This window comes from Hydractinia symbiolongicarpus, chromosome 10 (genome assembly GCF_029227915.1).
Source record: "Hydractinia symbiolongicarpus strain clone_291-10 chromosome 10, HSymV2.1, whole genome shotgun sequence".
NCBI classification, from domain to species: Eukaryota; Metazoa; Cnidaria; class Hydrozoa; order Anthoathecata; family Hydractiniidae; genus Hydractinia; species Hydractinia symbiolongicarpus.
In genome coordinates this window covers 9,942,651-9,960,164 of record NC_079884.1, presented here as the reverse complement: position 1 = coordinate 9,960,164, position 17,514 = coordinate 9,942,651, and the positions used below count along the sequence as shown (strand labels likewise).

Here is a 17,514-nt window from a genome sequence, read left to right as displayed (position 1 = left end):
AGTTTAAAGCCTTCAAATAAAGCAACATTTTCAGAAATTTTCAATTTTCTTTATTTTATTTTCAATATAAATAAATGCTTGCATGACTAAACATTGCATGTGTAATAGAATCTATCAAGTGTTAAATATTTTTTTAATTTAGAAAAAAAATAAAAATAAATAAATAAATAAATAAACTATGCAGGAGCCATCAAGAGATAATTTGCTTTCACTTAAAGGTAAGTTAGTCGGTTCCATTTTTTAAGCTGGTAAACTCATATTTTTTTTTTCAAGAAAACTGCAACTAAATTAAGTTGTTCCTATCTTTTTAGCAATTTTAAGCCTCAGAATTCTTTCAAAACTATTCTTTTAGGAAAAATATAATCAAAGTTTTTTTTATCCTCTGGACTTAAAAATGTCATATGTACATTTTTTTTCTGCAGTGATGCGCCTCACAAAGCCGACAATAAAACCATTGTTGCATGTTACCAATGAAGAACAGGATTTACCAGGTGTTGTATCCATAATAAAGTAAAATCTGCGTCACTGTTTTTTATGAGAATTGGAACCGATTTGCTAGATTATAGTTTGTTTATATAGTTATAAAGATGAAATTGGCAATTGCCCAAACACACACTTCTTTGAATTATGAAGTGGATACTTGATGTATACATAGATGTGTTAGAGCCTGATTATATGCAACAGCTTGGTTCGGTTGTTAAGACAACCCGTTTGAAAAGAATTGCATATTATATTGAAAAAGTCAACCCAGGACTTGTTTGCCAGTTTGAAATAAAATGCAATTAGTTTTCAAAAAGTGGCAGATCCAAGAAATAAACAAATCAGCAAAATAAAAAACCTTGTTTTCTGTCTTTGTTTCAACAAAAGCACTTATAAAGAAAACACCGACATATGTTGTGACTAGCAAAACTTATAAAACCTGAGAATGTCATAGAAGAACCTTTTGCTTTTCAATGCTCATGATTTCGCTTTTTCAACCTGGCAATGGCTCTGAAAAGTGATATACCTAATCAGCCTGTTCTGGGTTGGAATAAAAGGGCCAGTTCTCCCAAGCGGGTTGACTCTACTATTATAAAGTCAAATATTTTTTAGTAGTGATCTGCCATATGCCGAGCTGTTTAATTGTATCATGCTGAGCATGTAGCGAGCAACGGGTCCACCCGCCTCACATAATCAGACTCTTAAGTGAATAGATTTCACATGTTCAATTAGCAAAAGTGTCAGCGCATGCTGTTCTGACGTATTGTAGTCAAGATCACTAAACTTGTTTAAAGATTACAGAATATATTTTTTTGTATTTTTTGCATTTAATTTTGTAAAGGAACCGTAATCCACAATGATACCGCACATGATATTGCTGCTACGAAAGGAGCGGAGCTATTGACAACTGGAGAACTTTTATCCCTACCACAATCCTTTGGGTATGTATTGATTTAAATCATCACTTTGAACAGTGATAAATTGGTATGAAATAATATTATCTCTGTTGGTGTAAGTGTATTTTGAACTTGCATTTTAGGAGTATTTATTTAGGTGAAACGTTTTCGTGCTACGTCAGCATTTTAAATGACAGCAATCAGAATTGTAGAGAAGTTTCTTTAAAGGTGAACTTTGATTGTTCCTGTTAGATTGTATCATTTATATACCTTTGTGTTTGTTCATATATTTTCTTAAATTGTTGCATTGGTGATAGTTGTTAAAAAACTTTTGATACGAATTTGTTTAGACTGACATACAGACAACATCACAACGCTTCCAGCTTACTGTAAATAAACCTAAAGATACTCTGTCTCCAGATGACAGTCTTGATGAAGTGTTAAACTATGAAGTGAAGGAGTTAGGTGCACATATGTATGTATAGGCTTGTTTATTTCTTGTGTAGGACAGCCATAATTAGAAAGCTATTTGGTGTTGCTTCACCACCAAACAAAACCATGTATATATGAATCTAACAATCTGAAGAGACAAGAATAAAAACATAAAACATATCGTCCTGGAGTTGAAATAATATCTGAAACTAATTGGTCAAAAGATAATGAAATAGATAAAGTCTGTTTTTATAGTGTATACCACTTATAATTGTATGTACGACCAGGTTTGTCATGTTGTTGATTATACTCCCAAGCAACTTAAAATTGTGCTCAGAGAAAATGTTAAAAAAATACATTTCTAAACCAACAGCAGCTGGTATTTTTTATATTTTGAAAGTAATTTACGTTTTAGATTAATATGTGCAGTAAACTATTTATCAACAACTGGTGAAAAATTATATATGAGAAGATTTTACAAATTCCAGGTAAAATTATTTACGTTATTATAAATAAATAAAGATTTCCGTGCAAAAGTATAAATAGTAATGGTATTTACTATGCGTTGTAACTATTAGTTTAAATTGTCGTATGTTGCAGGTATTAAAGCCGTTGGAAGTAAAAACCAAATTTTATAACGCAGATGTAAGTATAATTTGTTATTTTTTCAGATATTCGGAATAAGTTTTCGAAATAACTCGGAAATCTCAGTAAGCTAGTTCTCTTAAATCTCTTAGGCAAAGAAAAGTCTGGAGATTTTGATGCTGTATTCCAATTTTTTTAAAAGATAAATCAAAATTAATTTTACGAATATAATAAAAAAACATAATTCACCGAAAAAAACCTAACCACGTGTAATCGAACCATTACAGCTACTTGAGAACATAAACAGGTGTAAAACTTTTTAAAAAAAGGTTAATGGATTGTTTGCTCTTTAAGCTCTTTCCCCCTTTTAGTCGGATGAAGTGTTTCTTGAAGCGCAAGTACAGAACATCACAACATCAGCAATGTGTATGGATCATGTTATATTGGAACCATCTCAGTTTTATAGCGTCCTCCCTTTAAACAACTGGCCGCAAAACAAGATACAAGAAGACTCAAATGATAATAAAAATATTTTTGGATCAACTTATATGAGTCCTATGGATATGAGACAATATCTGTTCAAGCTAATTCCAAAGACTGTTTATATTCGTGAGCTGAGATCAAAGGTAATACAATGCTTTTCTACAAGTTTAGATAATTCCTGAACAATTTTAAGAAATCTAAGGACATGTTTAAAGGTAATCTATTTGATGCAGCAGTCTTTAAATTATTAGTTTATGTAAACTGAAATATTGCGGGTTTTTTTTCTGACAGCCTATGTCACCGATTGGAAAGTTGGATATTGTATGGAGAACAAATTTTGGTGAGATGGGTCGACTGCAAACAAGTCAATTGCAAAGAACAGTAATTTTTTTAATATTAACATATTTTTTATAACTAAACAACAAATTTTATTATTTTTTCTGTCATTTTTACTGTCAAGGACGGTCTAGATTTTAAGCATATAGTCAGTTAATGGCATTTGAATTCTTCCACAACTCTCGTGAGTTTACTAAGTTTTACATCACACTTTGGCTTGGCTTTGGCTTTGTGTAGGCGAACAGTATGGGAAAATCCCTTTAATCTTCTACTGTAAAAATTAATGTTTCTTTTGTGGCGAACTTACTAAGAAACATATTTATTCTGCTTTTGGTTTGTTGTACTTTAATTTTTACGTTAATTCTTCCTTCACCTCTGGCTAACTCTTTTTATATTTCTGTTTTTCAGGCGCCTGCACAACAGGAAGTTCGATTGGTACTTCAAGAAGCGCCTGATACCTTTCAACTTGAAAAACAATTTGAATTAAAATGCCGACTGGAAAACTCAGGGTAACCTTTTTCACATACATATCAATTCTCTTCTCATTATGGTGTGATTGTCGACTCGGTGGCACTAACGTTTGTTTTGTTTTTAGAAGTTCTAAAATGGAGGTGAAGTTGTTTCTAACCAATCCTAGAAACGATTCCTTGTTATGGTGCGGTGTGTCTGGCAAGGTAAAAATTAACTATGACTTGCTGTTTGTAACATGGCATGTTGTCTTAAAATCCGAGTCTGTAGAGGCGTCTATTTTCGTAATTTCTCACTTTCTCTCAACAGGTACTAGGTCCACTTCCATCAAACGCATATCTAGATTTGCAGTTGCATGCTATTGCAATCAAACCTGGTTTGCTTGTACGTATTTTTGCATTCACTTACTGTTTCTCTTCTAATGACAGTGCGAGAACACTTTCTGTTGTTTTATAGACGATTGGTGGTGTTAGAATTCTGGACTTAAACACGACTAAAGTTTACGAGTTCGAGGATATTTGTAAAATACATGTATACCCTTGTGATCAGTCGCCATTTCGATGAGTTTTGGATACTTATAAAAAAGCATCTCTTACAAGGCTTGATGGAGATTGAAATCCTTTTATGTTGGATTGTGGTGCAACTATGTAACTGCCACTCTTCACCGTAGAAGAGCCACGAAAGACAGATCTCCGCGCATATGTTATTTTGCCAATCTGTAAATAATGAATATATTTTAATAAATCAAATACTACTTTATTTAAAAACTATTCTTTTTTGATTTTTCTTTATTTCTTGTTTATTTCTTTGTGTGGTTATTTGTTGATACACGAGCCCTTCTTATTATTTGTCTCTTCCGTGCGTTTGCGATGGCTTGTCTTCAGTCTTTTGTTAAACAGTCTGTGTACATTTGTGTGACTAAATTATAATACAAAAAAACATTTTATTATGTACATGACTACTTTCAGTCAATGGGAAAGGAAAAATGTTTGCAGAGCTTATTTTTGCGATTGGATGCTCTAGCGAAAAAAATGTGAAATTAAGGTTCGTATTAATTGCGTTTTGTTATGAAAAAATCCAGATCAATTATAATATTTAGTAATTTATGCATGTTTTAATTATCGTGCTCAGAATTTTTTTTCGTTTTTTTTTTTTTTAATTCAGTACTTTTTAAAGTTTTTTGCAGAACTTGATTGATTCATCCACTTTTTTATACTTTTGTAGAACAAAACAGTCCGAAATTGCAAATATATCTTCCCTAAACTAACTGCTACACAAAACTAACTTATTCGCAAACCTACATATGTAGATTGGTAGTAATAATGTCAGGCGATACCAAATCAGAAATTGTTGCACTGCAAATGGAGATTGAAAACATGGATAATGAACTTCATAGTATCAGTAGTCAACTCAATATGCTAATAACCAAACAAGAAAATTTAACAGAACGGAAGAAAAAACTAACAAGCAGGTTAAACAACTTGAAAGAAACATTAGATACACCTACTGAAGAAGAAACGGATTGGAGTGGAGACCATTTTGAATGGTCTGAAAACATCAAGAAAGTTTTAAAGAATAAATTTCATATAGGTGATTTCCGTCAGCTGCAGAAGGAGACAATCAATGTGACAATGTCGAAGAGAGATTGTATTTTAATCATGCCAACAGGAGGTGGGAAGAGTTTATGTTTTCAACTTCCAGCTTTTGTTTCTGATGGTTTTACTTTGGTAGGTGTTTTATGCTGTGTATGTAGGTGTTTTGCTTTTAATTTTCAAATGGGATTTTTTCATTGTCATTATGTGTAATATCTTGCTCTTTCCTATGGTAATGTTTTTCACTTTACTCTACCAGCAGATTTTGAAGTGAATATTTGTGTTGATTAAAGAAGATTTAGGCTTAGATAGTTTTTGCCTAAAGTCTGATCATAGATTTTATTCAAAAAATGTTTTTTTTTTAAAAAAAAGGAAAAATAATTCTGTTTACTAATGTAGTCGCTATAATGCATTAGGGCGTATTAGACCATAATTTACAAAATTTAATTTTCGCGCAGATCTGCTGCGCGAACAATTGGTTATGCACACTTTTAAGCTCGCGGAATATTTCTTTTCATAACCTGCGCGAATTAAAACTAGAAATCACGAACAATGACGTGTGAAGTTTTGTAACACGTTTTTCCACGCAAATCACAATATTGGTGTTGGTTGGCGTAAATCTCAGATGGGAGAAGCTTTTAAGCACTAATTAAAATTATAAATAAATTTTTTATAATTTTTATTAAATTTTAATTTCCAAAGATTTGCAATATGTACATTAGACTTATATTCCCAGCAAGCAGTGCGCGAATATTACATATGCGCTAACAGCTAGAAACCATGTCCAGGGTGGCCACAAGTCATGGAATTTCTGGAAATCATGGAAAAGTCATGGAATTTTATTTGGTCTGGAAAAAGTCATGGAAAACAGGATTTTCATTAAAAAGTCATGGAAAAGTCATGGAACTTTTTTTCCTTGACAACCTAAGTTTTTGACTGGCTAAATATTTTTTCAGTTTATATTTTGTAGCATAAATTTCAAGAAAACTTAATTTCAATTTTTTGAACAGTTTCATTGTCAAGCTTTGTTGCAATATAACATAGTTGTGTTTGGTTTTATTATACTATAAATTTGTTTTATTATACATTATGTCATGTGACTGCTTAGTTTACAAGCAATGATAACTTATATTGATGTAATCTGTGTGGTAAAATCGTTTTCAATCAATGTTTCTTCTAAGGAAGGGAGTCCTAGCATAGTTCTAGCTTGTAGCATGGGACAGGAATATATTAACTTATTAACATTGATGTTGAGGAGGTCCAGAATCGGTTGCCAGTTGACATGGTGAACACAGGCACAGCTGTAAAGGCTATCTTGCGGTCAAAAGAGATAACACATGGGGTAAACATCAGTTCCGAAAAGATTCTGTGGCTTTTCTAACTAATCTGATATTGAAGCTACAAGAGAGAAGTCCCTTGAAGTATCTTATCGTTCGATATTCCTCCTCATTGTCACCAGTCAATATGGTACAGAACCAACAGAAAGCTACAAGTCAGTTTATATCTCTGGTTGAAAAGCTTCATCAGGTTGATCATGTGTTGCCTTCTGTGGCAGATTCGGCAAAAGAAGAGCTTGAGAAATTCTTGTCATCGCTCGACGCACCTACTAAGGAAGAGTTTGTGCAATTTGATTTCAGCAAATCAAGAGTGGATGAATAAAAAGGCCGTATTTCAAAGATCAAAAAGCGTTATAGGCCATCTGTAAAGTGATCTTCACATTATCACACAGTCAATCTGCTGTTGAACGGGGATTTAGTATCAATAAAGAACTGTTGATTGAGTATCTATAAGAGAAATCTATTGTTAGCCAAAGAGTTGTATATGACCACCTACAATCATCCAATGTGGATTTGCATGAGTATCAATTGAGTAATGGTCTGTTGAAAAGTTGTAAAGCTGCCAGACAAAGATACGGAACACATCTGGAAGACCAAAAAAGAAAAGTCAACGAAGACAAGAAATCAAACAAACGAAAATCAATAACAGACGAATCAACAATGTTAAAAACTATAAGAAAAGATTAATCTCATCCATCAATGCACTGAACACGGATAAACTCTGCTACAAAGCTGAGGAATCTGAGAACATGGACTTTTTAGTTAAAGCAAATGCTTTTAGAAGGAAGGTCACCGAAAAGAAAGCTAACATAGCCAAACTAGATAAAGCTGTGGAGAAGCTAAGGATCTTCAGAAAGAAAAGTAACGTCAATGCTCACAGACTCTATATAGGATATTAGTTGATATTTGTTGTTTTTCTAGTCAATTTTTTTTAAAGTTCTGATTTTATATGAATATTCTGTATGAATATATATGTTCTTTATATTTTGACACGATTTTGTTGTTTTTTATCATGTAAAAAAAGTACTTGTACTTTTTTCAGCAAAGTTGTTCTCTAAATAATGAAATTTATGGTTTGTTTGATAATTGATTAATTTAGGGGTTTAATTTTTCTTAATGGTTGTGGTCATGGAAAAGTCAGGGAAAAGTCATGGAATTTCTTTTACCAAATTCTGTGGCCACCCTGATGTCTGTTTTGTTTATGCGATGATGCTTACTTGTTAAAATAACAGATTAGTAAATGCAAAGTTTTCTTAACTCCATGATTTATATGTTATTTGATGTTTCAATAGGTTATTTCTCCGCTTATCTCTTTGATGGAAGATCAATTAATTGCTTTAAAAGCACTGAATATCGAAGCAACCACAATCAATTCGTCCTCTCCTCTTAAATACGTCACAGAGGTACAAAAACAAATGGCTATGAAAGAATGTCCCTTTAAAATTCTGTATGTTACTCCAGAGAAGATTGCAAAAAGTAAAAGATTTATGGCGAAGTTGGAGAAAGCATATTCAAGTTTGTAAATTTTACTCGTTTTTGTTTTCCTGCTTGTTAGTTTTTTCTTACCCTTCCAGGGATTACCTTAGCTATGTGTCTGTCTAAGTATATTTCAGTAGAGTGGAAATGTTTATCCTTTCATCTCTTACAATATTACATAACGTATGTCGTAATGTATCGATTGAGAGGCCATGCAGTAAAAGCAAATGTTTCGATTTTTAGTTTATTCAAGTGGCTGATATACAAGGGACATTTAAGGAAGGCATTCATTTTATAAGTGTATACGGGAACGGAATGTTTGTCAATAATTTAAAAGCAAAAATTCGAAATTGTCTTATATAGTGGATTTTTTGTTTCAGTTCAAAACAATTATTAGCAATCAGGGTGTTTAATCGAGGAAGTGGAATTTACAAAAATTTGTGGAGATCTTATCAGGGTCGCCACAGCAAAACTCCTCCAATCTCCTCCACAAGTAGATTTTTTAAAACTTTCTCTTGTTACAATAATTTGTCCTTTAATCGTGGCTTTAAAACCTCCGCAAATATCTTTAAAACAATATAAAAATTTCGTCAAATGTCCTCACTTTGTTTTTACACAAATATTGTCAATTTTATAACACAGTTTAAAAATTTTCATCGTTAAATCTCCACAAATTGGACTATATAAAAGGTAGTAACCCTGGTAATTTTTTGCGTGGCCACTCACAGTGTCAACTTATGAGTTTTGTGATATACTTTTTCAAACACTTTTATAGTTGGCAACATCAGTAGAATCGTGATTGATGAAGTGCATTGTGCAAGTCATTGGGGACATGATTTTCGTCCAGACTACAAAATCTTGGGTATTTTGAAAAGACAGTTTCCCAATGTACCCTTATTGGGATTAACAGCGACCGCCTCTGAAAAAGTGTTGACCGACGTCAAAGATATCTTAAACCTTGACGGAAGTTGTGTTGTGTTTAGAGCTTCCTTTAATAGACCGAATTTATATTACGAGGTGAGTTTTTTTGTTTGTCAATAATTTTAATTCTCATAGAAGCAACAAAGTCACGTGAGTTTGGCCACATGTTAATTTCCAGTTCAGTTAACTGGAGTGAATGGCGGCGAAAGTTTGCTTATACTTTTACAGTATACTGTAGTGAATTTTAATCTTGATGCTTTTTCTAAAAATTTATTCTGTTTAAGTAACAGCAAATACATACTAAATTTGTCGACAAAAATCTCGCTGAAAAAACATCACAACCTCATTACCACCAGCCTCATTAGGTTCTTATAAAATCTTTCTTAGTGTCTTACCGTCTATTAAATGATTAGGTGAAAAATTTGAACAAATTCGTTTGTTGCAAAATAAATGCGCTCATTACTGTTACTGTCAAAAAGCCAGTGTTTTCACACATACACAGGTACATGATATAGTCCTGTGACTGAGCACCTGGTTTTGGTGGAGAAATACTGGGTTAAGTTTTGCATATTGTGACGGTGAAATATAATGTTGATAGTTTATATGATTCTAAATAAGACTAAACATTAACCCGTAGAATAATCCTCGGGGTCGCCTGTCCTTTATATATCGCATTTCGTGTTTTTGTAACAGAAGGACAAGCAGATGCATGAACAAAAAGTCGACAGAGACAAAACTAATTTAATAATTTTGTATTAATTTTGCAGGTATATAAAACAAGTTCTTTGTCAGCCGATCTAATCCAAGAAATTGCTTCACGTATTAAAACACAATTCACAAACATGTCGGGTATAGTTGTCGTTGTTTTTGTAAATATTTACGATAATAAAGACCGATGTATTTTTTAGGATTTAAAGTACTAAAGTGCTCACTTTAGGTATAATTTATTGCTTCTCCCGAAAGGATAGTGAAGATGTTGCAAACAAGTTGGTACAACATGGCATACAAGCACATTGTTACCATGCCGACCTGCAACCTGAATTGAAGTCAAAAATACACAGATCATGGACGAAAGGAAACTTGCAGGTATTTGAAATCAATACTGTCTACAAAAGGCTAATGTGTAATTGTGATTGTAATTTCTTATTTAACCGTGCTAATTCGTTGCTACTGGACAAATAAGGTTCAGTTTCACTTCAAGACCAAATTCGTTTAAATTATTTCGTAAATTACTTCCACGCTGGAAGTCTTTACTCTCCGGTGTCATATACTAGTACTGGTGTGGTTGCTACAATGCCACCTATCACGCTCATTCAACATAGCCCGTGGCAGCGAAGTTCAGTAACGCGCATGCCCGAAAATTTGCAACATAAATCGCAAAAATCCTAAGCGGCGATGACATCATTACATTCAAAGTACTGCACAAACAACCCCAAAAAAGGCCATCGCCTACGTATTAGATCTAAAATTTGTTTTATTATGGTATGTGAGGCCACCGCCTCGTAAAAACAACAAAAATTGCACCCTGATCCGTTATTGTGGTTGCGGAACTACTGAAACTATAACTGACGAGAAATCAGTGAATTTCCCCATTTTGCACGTCAAATTTACAAAATAGGAAAGTTTTTCCAGCCATATGGTATATATTTCTATGAATAAAGCTAGATATTAGGAGAAACGTAGTACAGCCGCTAGCTAAACGTTCCATAAAAACATGATTGCTGAACACATGTGTGATAGATAAACTATGTCAAATATGTGGATTTCTTCTCCCAAAAAATAATAATACGTTCAAGGTCTCCAATCCTAAGGTCAGTAGGAGAATGCAGGAAAATTTTGTTCATAAACACTGAAACAATATAGAAAGGGTTGCGAAGCATTGGACAGTGTCCCTTAGGTTTGCAAGCGAAAATTTCTGGTAGTCCTTATTTTGAAAATCTTGAAACATGGCAAGACGAACAAGTATAACTGCCTTTTACTAACCCTGTCCAGGATTTGAACCTGTATCTTTCATTTGCATGAGTGTCAGCCATTAGACCAACAGGGCATAAATATATATATGAAAAAATTTACAGGTGCCTCTTATATATGCTTACGGGTTTACAGCACACATAGCCTAGTTAATATTTTTTGTGGATAGCAAAATTCAGTTTTTTTCAATATACTAACTAGACGGAGGGGACCTAGCGTTGAAATGTCTGGTTTAGTCACAAGTAACTGCGTTAAATGGCTGGTAAAGCGGATTATACGAATTGCTGTGCCAAACATTTATGTGGAACGCTTTAGTACAAGTATGTAGTATATCGTAAATAGTGTGAAGCACACAAAGCATTAAGGTGTTTTTTTCAAAAAATAACTATCCTGAAAAATACAGTTGACATGTTGTGCCCATCAGAGCGAATTTTCTCAAAATGTTTTCGGCAAGACGTAAAAAATGAATTTTAAATTCTGTTAAATTCTATTAAATAGAAACACTGGCAACAGCTTGTTGTAAACACTGGGCTGAGTGATTAGTACAGTTATATCTGTCGCTCGTTTCAGCATAATACCCATTTCCAAAAAACTGTCCTAACGGTTTAAATAAACAGACAGTTTGTTACCCTACACAGCTAAAACAATCACTCTGCAATTTTATTTTGTGAAAAAGTTTTCATTTAAAAATAAAAACACAGATTATAACCTGTTTTTTTTACCCTGTTGCAGCATAAACAATCCTGCAACATTGCTTTATGTTATGGTAAAAGTTTCCGGAAAAGATCACACATTAAACGTGACACCGGACAGGCATAATATATTTTCTAAAAAACTTTATTTCAACTTCAGTTTAAATAAAACAGCGGAAACAGTCCTTTGTTACCCTGTCCAGCTAAAAAATACATGTTTTATTTGTAGATTAAATTTTCATTACAGTAGGATGAAAAGCTCTTATTTTTAAACTGAAAAGAACCCTTGAATGAATGGCAATGAATTAGAGTAGCTTGGTACCCAGCTAGAGCTAGACTTAAGCATGATGTATTGGTGGAAAGTACAGGTCAAGTTACCGAAACAGAAATTATTAGGACATTCTTTGTATATATATGGGGAAATAAAATAAGAATATGATAGAATATGTTATATTTTGAAGATTTTTTAATACATGTTTACGATTGCATGAGAAATGCTCGTCAGAATTTCAAAAGAATTTCAAAAAAATCTTGAAAAACACAAAAAACCACAAAAATATGACTGTTCACTCACCTTTGTGGCATCCAATGTTAAAATGTGCTCTGTCGGGCTGAGCGTCCGTGTATACAATTACTCATCACCACGTCAACCTTTATAAAAATTATCAGACCACAAGCATCAAGAGTGTTGGTCATTATGGAGAACACCATTTGAAAGTAAAACCAATTTGCAATAGCTATACCCCTGAGATTAAAAAACAGAAAAAAGAACTCTAAATCGAAGAATGATTCAGACTATTGGCTGAGATAGCCAGTGAGAATGTATATAGTAGGAATTTTAACATGAGTATAATACTTAGCTTTTGTTGTTGCTGGAAGATTAACAGCTTATTAATCCATTGGCAATGACACCATGTTGATTTTTCGACTTTTCGATTGACTTCAACGACCAAGACAATTCCCAAACTTCGGACTCGCATATCTCGTAAAATTATTAGCGATTATTTGAGGATTATCCTGGGATGGGCAAAAATGATTCCATATTTACCTGAAGAGCCACCGACATACTTCCGAAGTTCTTTCTATCTTTCTTGTTTTTGCTTAATTGAAATTCCAAGGCATATGGTCAAACTTTCCGAAGCCAAAAATAATACTTTAATCACAATTCAATAGACCTTTTATTCAAACTCAACCAAGCATACAAATTAAAAACAAACAATTCTTTGATGCGCAGTCGCCACTACTATCTTGAAATTTCGCTGATGTAACCACTAATTTCTTGCGCGGCAAAATCTCTAAAGTTTACGGCTTAAATGAGCTTGCTATATTGATCAGACTATGCAACACCTGTGAGAAGGGCTTCGGAAAATATTTTAAGTTTCACATCTTACTGGTAAGAGGGTTGCTACTTGTCCTAATCAAGTGTGTTTTTTATAAGCATTTGAAATTCTAAAATAAGGCTGCTTAAAGAAAGGATGCTTAAAGAAAGGATGCTTATGAAAAGTACTTTTCAGGCTTAAAATATGCATAATTTGTGGTTAATGGCAAAAAGATTTATTGGAAAATGCTTATGAAAAACACATGATCAAATGTGTTTATTTGAAAAAAAAAATTGAATTTGAACATCATTAATTAAAATTGAAATTAACAAGTATTTTCTGGTTAATTGAGACATTAAGAATTAAAAAAACTGTTTACGAAACAAAAAAAACATTAACTTCCAACATTTTCTTAGGCTTCATATATTGCTTAGCATATGCTTGAGACCAAATTTAAGCCTATGGATACTTATAAATGTCATGCTTATAAAAAAACATGTAGTGCAGTTGGAGATCACTTGCTTCAGTCCGATGATACTGCGTCTGTTAGCAATTTTGTAGTTCTTGCATCGGAACCTGTTAACTACATTCTGGAGATCTTTTTTATATAATATAACGTCAGTACGTTTGTATTTATTCACTTAATGTTCTCTTTTCTTGTATTTTATATAATATCTTTCTGCATACAAAATTTATGAATGTGATCATAGCTCTGGTCAGAGCCGAAAGCTTATTTTAAAAAACATGTTGTTTTTAATTATTTCTTATACTTTACATGTATACTTCTTATATGTCAGAAAAAATCCTAAATTTTCCCCAAAATATACTAATGCTTGCAATGTATTTTGACAGAGATAAATGACTTATTAAGATTGGAAATAGATGGTGTTGTTTTTTTCAGGTGGTCGTCGCAACGATCGCATTTGGTATGGGTATCGATAAACCCAATGTTCGTTTTGTTATTCACTATTCAATAAGTAAATCAATGGAGAATTACTACCAGGAAAGTGGACGTGCTGGACGAGATGATAAGAAAGCATGGTGTATTCTGTATTTTCGTTTTCAAGATATATTCAGACAAAGTTCAATGGTATTCACTGGTAACAACTGCTGATTATTTTGGAGAAGTTTTCTTTTTTACTTAAGTTGCAAAACCAGTATTTTGGTTTCTTACTTAATTTTTCCTTTTTTTTGATGCTTGTTTTTTACAGCCACTTTAGTCCTCGTTAATTTGCACGAATTCCTCCTGTTTGCTCGAAAGTTTTACTCGATTAATATCCTTTAAAAATATATCGTTAACTTATCGTTTATTTTTTCTTACATTGCCTTTCTACCTACTAAATGCGTTTTTTCTTTTAAAAGAAAAGGTTTTGCAAACCGTTTGTCCTTCTGAAAATGTTTTATGGCTTAAAAATAGATGGTGTATTATTTTATAACTACATGTTTTTATACATTTGATTCCCTTACCTATTCAGAAAAAACCGGAATTCAGAATTTATACAATATGTTGCGTTATTGTATTGATCAGAAAAACTGTAGAAGAACTCAGATTGGAGAACATTTTGAAGAAAACTGGTCTGCTTCCAAATGTCATCAAATGTGTGATAACTGCCAACCAAATAGAGGTAATTGAGAAAGTTTATGTTTTTTAAATTCAGTTTGTTTGTTTGTTTGTTTGTTTGTTTGTTTGTTTGTTTGTTTTTCTTTTGATGAATCATTTTCTAGAAATCACTCAAAGATGTCTCAAAGCTAACGCGACAACCATTATGGAAATATTACGTAATGCTTCTTCTTCGGATGAGCGAGTCACACCTCTAAAAGTGAGTTGATTTAATATACATAAAAATGTTAACCAAACGTAATAGTCAAATTTGTCGTTACATGGACCAAGGTTAAAATATAATGCAGTTTCAGTTCTGTGATCAATAAATGTTTTTCAAGGTAATCGATGCGTGGTTAGGGAAAGCAAAGGTTTCGCTGCGACCTGAAAGTATCGCCACGTGTTCTCGTAGTGAATGTGAGAGTGTCGTAACGAAGCTTCTCATTCAACAAATCGTACAAGAGGATTACCATTTTACTCCTTACAGTACGGTGACCTACCTAATACCCGGTCCTCGTTGGTTGTTGTTAAAACGAGATCAAATCTCTGTAAAGCTGGACATTGTCTCCGAAAAGGTTTTACTTTTTCTGTACTTGTTTTATTTAACCATTGTGTATGTACATCAAGTGATTAATACTTCTGATATCTATAAATTTGAGAGGCTAAGAAATGACGGGCGTAGAGGGGTGGTTGGATATGTAATGGAAAAATTATAGAGTGAAAGATTTGTGGAAATATAAAGCTATCATAAGTAATAAAAACTCGTATAAATAGATGGTAAGATATGATTGCATCGCTTTCCTCGATATATACACATTTAACAGAAACGTTACAGTGATTTTACGAAAAACTGCTATTGATTTAAAAAAAAATGATGCTTTTAGAGTAACTACCAATAATTTATATAGTTGTGGTTTTAATACATAGAGGATTGTGACACTGATCATTCTATCCTTCTAAATCTAATTTCTGATTTCAATAAAAACAATTCCTACCATGATAAAAACTCTTCTTCATTTTTCATCTTACATTTAATATTTTATGGTTTTATTTTCGGGTTTTTTAAAAACAATCAGGCGGAAATTCCGTACTTTAAGGTCAGAAACTTTTGCAGGAAGAAAGTGTCGCGGTTTCGCGGTTTTTGGGCCTTTTTGCGAAAGTTTTTTCCCGCGAAATTTTTCAAAAAAACTTAACCGCGAAAGTTTTTCCCGCGAAATTTTCAATAATTTTTTTTTAATTCTGTCCTGAAATAACGAAATGTCTTACTCCGCGAAAGTTTTTTTCCCGCGAAATATCCAAAAATAGGCCATCCGCGAAAGTTTTTTCCTGCGAAATGCGAAAATTTTGCGTTTTTTTTTAAACCGCGACACTTTCTGACCTTAAAGTATTATTGTTAAAATTTTATAAGATTCTATAAATAACTATGGTTTTGCTTATACACTCTTGTAATTTGATTTACGGGCGGTGACAAAGTTTAATAAGACAACGATTTCTAACAATGTTGTTATATAGAATGATATCATAAGTGGGGAATCCACATCTGGTGCTGTGAAGAAGCTATTGGGGGATAACAAAGAAACATCGGTGAAAACGAAGAAAAGAAAAGCCATTGTAATAGATAGTGATTGTGATGAAGATGTAAAGTAATTGTCTGAAAATAGTGAAAAGAAATAAAATCCTCCCCTTTTTTAAATTTTTTTTCACGACTGTTGCTAATCTTGTCACTGATACCACACCCTTTTTGCAAGCAGCACGAGGCTCAAATCCTTTATAATTGAAGTTATTTTTGATAAATAGACCATTCTTGAGTGAATAAATGAATAAAATAAAAAGGAAAACAGCTTGGAAAAGCAACAATGGTTCTTTTTGAACATATGAGCGGAACTGCAGGCCTTCACCATAACTTTTCCACATAGATTCAAACTTGGTACAAGAAATAAAAATTTTACTTATGTCAAAACCTTTCTTCGACGTCATGGAAAGCTTCGAATTTTTCTAAAATATCACTGTCAATTACTTTAGTTCAAGAACATATCTTAAAATTCTGTTTGATGCTTCTGACAGCCAAATGATAATTATAACACATTAAATAGACAACAGCCTAAGATAATAACCCCGTTCTTCACCCATGCTAAACACTAAGCAGAAAGGTGGGATTTACACTTTTATCTTGGGGATTGAACTTAAGAACACAAAGCTACTAATCGGTAGTCACATTCTTGTATGGTTTGATACCTGATGTCAAAACCGTTAGCTAACAAGAATGCAAGGTTGTGAGTAGTCCCCGATTTTCTTCGTATATCATCTTGGGCGCATTTTACTCACAGCTTTCGCGATTAAGAAGCTAAGCTACCATTTTGCGTGACAGAAAGACAGACGTATACGGGGATTATAATATAGACTAGCCGGGAAACCCGGCGTCGAAATGCCGAGGAAGGCACAAGTCAAGGTGTGACCCGGCGTTGAACACTCTGCGGAGCCCTTAATAAGAGCCATAAACTGTGTTAAATGATCAGGTGGAACACTTTAGTACATGTTGTAATTAAGTGAAGCGCATACACCATTATAGCGTTGCGACTGTAACATATTTTTCAAAAAACAACTTTCCCGCAACGAAAGCTGAAATAAAAACAGAGTTTACAAACCGTTGCTACTCCGTCATAGCAAAAACTATCGGTCAATTTTATTTTATTTTGCAGAATAAGTTTTTGTGAAAGTTAAAAAAAATTTATCGTGACACCAGGCTGAGTGCTTAGTACAGTTAAACGGTGTTGCACAGGCGTATAGGGATAATACCCTTTTGAAAAAAACTTTCTTGCAGACTCTGTCTAAATAAAAATGCAAGAAACAGTCCATTGCTAACACAGGGCTGAACGGTTAGTCCAGGTAAACAGAGTTGCACATTCATACAGGCGTGATTCCCGAG

At 33.2% G+C, this 17,514-nt stretch overlaps 2 protein-coding genes across 4 annotated transcripts; both read left to right on the top strand.

The window, feature by feature from the left end:
• Nucleotides 1-118: 118 nt before the first annotated feature.
• On the top strand, nt 119-4,439 carry LOC130662378 (trafficking protein particle complex subunit 13-like). The gene is made up of 13 exons (XM_057461232.1): nt 119-218; nt 423-491; nt 1,322-1,421; nt 1,520-1,604; nt 1,727-1,851; nt 2,224-2,296; nt 2,409-2,453; nt 2,765-3,019; nt 3,168-3,257; nt 3,621-3,721; nt 3,808-3,886; nt 3,990-4,064; nt 4,137-4,439. The coding sequence occupies exons 1-13, from the start codon at nt 179-181 to the stop codon at nt 4,242-4,244; spliced, it is 1,245 nt and encodes a 414-aa protein (XP_057317215.1). The 5' UTR covers nt 119-178; the 3' UTR covers nt 4,245-4,439.
• A 139-nt stretch (nt 4,440-4,578) lies between these two features.
• Nucleotides 4,579-16,281, top strand: LOC130662376 (ATP-dependent DNA helicase Q1-like). Of its 3 annotated transcripts, XM_057461230.1 has the most exons (10): nt 4,579-5,407; nt 7,902-8,124; nt 8,861-9,102; nt 9,774-9,855; nt 9,944-10,092; nt 13,890-14,088; nt 14,464-14,613; nt 14,714-14,808; nt 14,930-15,163; nt 16,101-16,281. In XM_057461230.1, the coding sequence occupies exons 1-10, from the start codon at nt 5,003-5,005 to the stop codon at nt 16,233-16,235; spliced, it is 1,914 nt and encodes a 637-aa protein (XP_057317213.1). In that variant the 5' UTR covers nt 4,579-5,002; the 3' UTR covers nt 16,236-16,281. The 3 variants fall into 3 exon arrangements, with proteins under 3 accessions (XP_057317213.1, XP_057317212.1, XP_057317214.1); XM_057461229.1 differs by lacking the exon at nt 16,101-16,281 and having other exon boundaries at nt 14,930-16,087; XM_057461231.1 differs by lacking the exon at nt 16,101-16,281 and having other exon boundaries at nt 13,890-14,078; nt 14,930-15,162.
• The last annotated feature ends 1,233 nt before the right edge of the window (nt 16,282-17,514 follow it).